This window comes from Megalops cyprinoides, chromosome 10, assembly GCF_013368585.1.
Source record: "Megalops cyprinoides isolate fMegCyp1 chromosome 10, fMegCyp1.pri, whole genome shotgun sequence".
Taxonomy (NCBI): Eukaryota; Metazoa; Chordata; class Actinopteri; order Elopiformes; family Megalopidae; genus Megalops; species Megalops cyprinoides.
In genome coordinates this window covers 2,008,558-2,014,652 of record NC_050592.1, presented here as the reverse complement: position 1 = coordinate 2,014,652, position 6,095 = coordinate 2,008,558, and the positions used below count along the sequence as shown (strand labels likewise).

The 6,095-nt window shown below is 42.1% G+C and overlaps 1 protein-coding gene across 1 annotated transcript; it reads right to left on the bottom strand.

Annotated features, from left to right (window-relative positions):
• Positions 1-1,624: 1,624 nt before the first annotated feature.
• pou3f1 (POU class 3 homeobox 1) lies at positions 1,625-2,777 on the bottom strand. The gene has a single exon (XM_036539307.1). It carries the CDS (start codon positions 2,763-2,765, stop codon positions 1,635-1,637), a length of 1,131 nt encoding a protein of 376 aa, XP_036395200.1. The 5' UTR covers positions 2,766-2,777; the 3' UTR covers positions 1,625-1,634.
• Between the last annotated feature and the right edge of the window lie 3,318 nt (positions 2,778-6,095).

The window sequence follows — 6,095 nt, the reverse complement described above, 5'->3', positions numbered from 1 at the left end:
TGGAATTAGTAAGTGTACAAAACTGCCCGGAAAGAAACAAAAACCAAAACAATAAAGTCAAACAAATACATATGTTTACATATTCGACATATTTACATATTGGAAATAATCCTGGCAACTTGATCTTTAAAATCTGCTTTGTAAAAAGTACCGTTCAGTGTTGTGTGGAATAAGCTTGCAGAATGTATCTGCTCGCGCTGCTCGTTCCAGTCTGCCAAACCGTCAACAATAAAACACACAATGTACGAGTTTTTCCGTTTTCCTTTGTTTTGTTCTCAACACAAACAATAAATATATCTAAGACAGGTCCCTTCATAACATTTAATAACAGCCTTTTCTCCTATCCTCAGGATATTCAGGGTATGATACAATGATACAGTTAAATAAACTAACAGGGAGAGCGTACTCGCTGAAAATGGTGTGAAGAGGAAGGTTTTTAAAAAGGATACAGTATAGACTTCGACCTGGGCATTTAAGTTACCTGAGATTTTAATTCCCGCTTCTTTTTCGTGTTACACCAATCACGTTTTAAAGGTTTGGTTGGAATGGCCTGACAGTCAGCGATTTAGATCGACAGCGTCAAATACTTCTCGAAACTGTAAACATGAGAATATTTTACACAACTGAAAGGAAATATGTTCACACTCGTATGAACATATAATAATAATAATAATAATAATAATAATAATAATAATAATAATAGCATAACGTTAAAGAATAAGTGCTCCATGCAAAAAGCAAAATAGAACCGACAAAATTAACAAGTTTCAAACTGAGTGCATTTATTGTCCTATTTAGCGGCTTCTTCTTTCTGCAACTGTCGACATTGCTACCTACAAAGCTGTGTTTACTGTTGCGTTTCCGCGTTATTGGAAAGCTTGCAACGCAAAAGGTGAGGATTTTGTCAGCACTATCTTTCTTTCTTTCTTCCTGTCAAGTTTCCCCCAACTCTGGGGTCACCGTGACGGCAAATGTAGTGTTTTAATGATGTGGAAAACTTGCGTAATTAATATAATGTAAAATAAATAAAATGACATACGTTTAGTTTGCAGAGCAGGAGAGATAGGGGGTTAAATTTTCGAAACAAAGCAAACATCACAATCGATATACAAAAGAAACAATTAATCTGGTTAACGAGTTTTAGAAGAGAAAAACGCGACTCTGCTCATTACATGTGCCTCGTTTGTTGATAATTTTCTTCAGGCAAATACCGACTGAAGTGCGTTCTACCAGTTTTAAGATATAGCAAGAAAAAATTGCCCGGCTTGTGATCTTTGCTTCCCTTTAAATAGCGACAAAAACGGTCGAATTGCCCATAACCCTTCTCGTTTAGTTTGCTCCACAGAATTTTGGTAAATAAAATCTTTGTCTCACTGAAACGCACGTGGATTCTTTCAGTAATTATCAGTATATTTTGAAACCCATTTCCAGGACGTCTACATTTATTGTATCACAATCTCCGGTCACCGGCGACAACTCACTTGTTAGTCTTTTCTATGTCCCTTTCTCTTTCTTTCTCTCTCTCTCTCTCTCTGTCTTTTCCTTAAGAAAACGAACGTAAAATAAAATACTGTAAATTCCATAGTTCTTTCATTATTTTCTCTTTTAAATAATAGACTAGTTCATGAAAACAGTCACTGGACCGGGCTCTGTAGCGCGTGGTGGAGAGGCGGAGTCTCCGCCTGTGAGTATACGTCCTCCATGCTCGGATGAGGCACCCCCACGGGAGTCATTCTTTTCTCTTTCTGTCTTCTGTTGCAAAACCAAACGCGGACCACTTCTTTTTCCAACTGAAGAGTGCCCGCTAAACTGGTGATTTCGTGGGCGGACGGTTTGGGGCATTTTAAGAAATGGTTCTCCAGCGCCCCTTTCACCCCGACCTCAATCGAGGTCCTCTTCTTTCGTTTCCTGCCCTGAGCGGCAATCTTGTCCAAATTGGTCGGACTGCCGGTATTGGAGTCTGTCTCCTCCAGCCACTTGTTCAACAGCGGCTTAAGTTTGCACATGTTCTTGAAACTCAGTTGCAGCGCTTCAAACCTGCAGATAGTCGTCTGGGAAAAGACGTTGCCGTAGAGGGTGCCCAGCGCTAAGCCCACGTCCGCCTGCGTGAAGCCCAGTTTGATCCGCCGCTGTTTGAACTGCTTGGCGAACTGCTCCAGGTCGTCGGAGCTGGGCGCATCTTCGTCCGAGTGATCCTGGTGGTGGCTGAACGGCTGTTGTGGGGACTCCATCTGGTTGTCATGGCTACCCGCGTCTTCGTGGAGCGAGTCCCTCATGCTGTGATGCAGGGAGGACGGCTGCGGGCTCAGCATGGCGCTGAGGTTCGTGTACCCCGGCTGGGAATAGACCAGCGACTGGTGGCCGTTGGAGGCAGGGGAGAGCGGGGACAGGTGATGGGTGGTGGTGGGAGCCCATGACCCGTGGTGGCTGTTCGGCGTCTGCTGGTGCACCAGGTGCGATCTGTGGTGAAAGCCGCTGCTCAGATCCTCTCGGCTGGCCTGGACACCGGATTTGTTGTGCTCCGGCTGTCCAATGTGGGTTCCGCTGGTCCAGTCGGTGTTGGAGGTGGGCAGCCACTGGTGGTGCGTGAGGGTCATCGGATGTCCCGTGTTGGTCGCCGCAAGTCCTTGCAAATACTCGTGGTGCATCATTTTTTGCACCTCTCTGTAAGTCGTCCCCTGGTGCATCCTGTCCGAATCCGGATGCATGAGCGGGTTAGAAGGCAAAGAGTTATTCCGAGGAATATACTGAGCTGTTGTAGCCATGGCTCCTACTTCGAAAACTGACGGATCTTCGGCGATCTCGGAGCTTTAGAGCCAAAAACGCAACAACCTGCGCGGGGAGGTCTCGGGGAAGGCAAGACACGCCTCTCCTGCGCGTGCATTGGCTCCTCACCGACTCACGCGCCCCAATATTCTGTATTCCCTCTTGCCGCGCGCTTGGTTGGCTGTCCTGCGCGCTGATCCCAGTTACTCGCAATTGGCCACTCTCATTTTTTCCCTTTTTTTCTACTAGTCAAAGCAGTGAGTGCTGGAAAACAGCAGGAAATTATTGGGTTTCGCTGGTTTTATTCGGGTTGTTTTGCAAATAACCACGTGGGGGAGTACAGAGATCTTTTTGAAGGGATGTAAAATATATATTCTTCCCTTCATCCTCTTTAGTCAGTGTTGCCTAGCCGGAGCTCTCCCTATTAAACTAGATTAGTATTCTTGTATTCTCCCAGGATAGCGACCTCCCACAAACGTAAATAAATACGGTGTGGTATTACTGCGAGCTTATCATTAGGAATGCTTCGTCTGGCTGGAAAATACGTCTTATAACCAAATCTAAAATGCTTTTGCTAAATATTAAGGAAGTCGTATTTAATACAGTTGGCCTGCAGATTTAATCATCGTTTATTTTATATAGGCAAAGTATAGGCAGCGTGCGCGCTGTTACTGTTAACTTGTAGATATAATTGTTTTGCATAAATGAAAAAAGGTCCTTGCATTCGAGGTCTCAGGATTTTATCTGGACTGTGGCACAAATACGACCACATTAAATAACCATACAAAATACCAACTATGCAAGGTTTTATAAAATAAAACATAAACGAAATCATTGACGTCCATATACTCGTAAATATCTTTGATTTGCTCCAAACGCCTTAATTAAAATTAAAATACTAATTTTACGCCCTTAAATTGTGCGCTTTATTGGCTGAAAAATTCATGTAACTGAACGAATTTTGACTAAAACGAGTCAAAGCAAGCGCACAGTTTAATGTGGACTGTGGAGTTTTATAACAACAGATGTGTGTACGTGTATACAGTATATTTATGTATGTATGTATACGTAATCTGTTAGAAAGTTATACACACATACATACACACCTCTTCCGAATGTTGCACGAAAGGAAAAAAAATGCCGCCTTGAACTCATACTTGAAAGTACATAAGTATGATGCACCAGATATGGAAACAATTCAGTCAATCCACTTTACGCTATAGCTAAATGACGAAAACACTAATATGCATCCTGAATGGAAGAGATACACTGAATAATACATACGCTGCGCGCCCTATGCTCAAAGTTCAGTGTGATATGATGTTACAGATCCTTTTCCTCTAACGCTTCATACTGTACATCAAACCGGGTGTACAGACACAATTTTCCGTTTGCATTTTACAAACAGTCAAGATTTAAATTTGCCACTACAATACGCGAAGCCAACAAAACGGCTTTCCGTGAATTGCGGTATTTGCCAGCGTTTTTCTGAACGGCAACTTAAAAAGAAATCCAGCGTTTCTCTCTTCTGGTTTCTTCCCCACTCCTTTCCCAGTTTATCTGATTATTTTTCCCTTCACGTTTTGTCCCAATAGCAAATTACCAATTCTATGAATTGCAAAGCAGCTGCGGAGAGCTGAGGGGTAGAGAGGGGGAGATGCGAAGATTGAAAGGGATCTTTGCAAACACAATCACGTCCTTAAATGGAAATTCGGGGCTTTAAACAAATCTTACATCTCTCCCTTTCCAGTCGTCTAAAACTCCGCAATCAGGCACACGTTCCATCCGTTTTAAAACCGCAGCATTTTGGTAGATTTTAAGCATCAGTCTTTTTTGATTATTTATTTAAATGTATATTGTATATGCATGTGTTTATATGTTTGTTATTATTTTCACTTAGGAGTTCTTGCACATATATTTAAAAGGAAGTGACAGAAGTAATGAAAGCCCCGGTAGGACCTGAAAACATCTGAACGGTAAGTTTATTCTTTGATAATCTGCAATCTGCGTCCTTGCTTAAATCGCGCGCGACAGTGCGAAGTGCCGGGAGTGTATAGGAGTCCAGGGGTCAAAGGGGCTCGTCACCGTCTCAACAAAGGCGTGGTTTTGTTGAACCTCAATTAATTATTTATTTATAGATGAACATTGCTCAAACAACTTATATTTTGTTATGGCAAATTGTACGTGCTATATATATAACAGGTTACGAATACCTTATAGTCACGCTTTGAACTGCGTCTTCAAACTTGCACAAAGGTGGAAATGCTTAGAAAATACTGGCAACATTGCGCTGTCACACGTTTTCAAACACCAAATGTTGCATGTTCGGAGAATGGCCATGCCCTCTTCTACTATAAATGTGTTGTCCAACTTGAACAAACCAAGTTCTTCTTTGGTTTATATTGTTACCAAGACATGATGAAACTCAGATAAATTACACCGCATCAAAAATAGTTTACGTTTATACCTAAAACGCAGGGTCATATTAGCATTACAGAAGTCCTCATATCTTTTGAAGGTAAGCAATCGCAGTTATATTTCGTTTTAATGGTAAAATATCAAATAAAGAAATAATCTCTATGATAATCTAATCACTCGAATCTTAATCATCGCATGGCCGATTAAAAACGATTTTTATTAGTTACTGAGACTTTCGAACAGCGCTAACAAAAAGAATGCTACCACCAGAAATCTCTCTCTCCTCTCGCGCGCTCTCTCTTCCTCTCTCACTCACGCCCATACACACACGAGCACACACACGCACGCACACAGAATCCACAATACATGCCTGCTTTCAACGATCAGGTCAGGCCAGCTTCCAAGCCACAAGTATGTACCTTCTGTGGACTCCGAGCCAATAAGAACATAAGTACGGTCACATACGGGCAAGTGAGAAATTGCACCTGTTTGTAAATGCCGCCGTTCGACCTTCAGACCTTGTACATCAAACCGGCAACATAGCCAGATTCATACGGCCGCACCGCGAGGAAGCAGCAGACACCATCATGTGAACTCGCACCCATTCCTCTAAGGAACCTGCTCGCATTTTAACATGATTTCCGACACGGTTTGCTCTGGTACGTGCGTGCGTGCGTGGGCAGTGGTTGTGTTTATGACTGTGTGCGACCAACGGATGCATGTATAAATATAAAAGCAAAGTGCAGCTCAAAATTCAACAGCAACTTAAAATATTGTCAAATACTACGCAGTCTTCATTTTTACAAAACTAATGCACACCAATAAATATATTTTCACTACATTCAAGTATTTCGTTTGACTTGAAAACATATTGTACACTTACATGTTGGTTACACGAATAAAATATAATT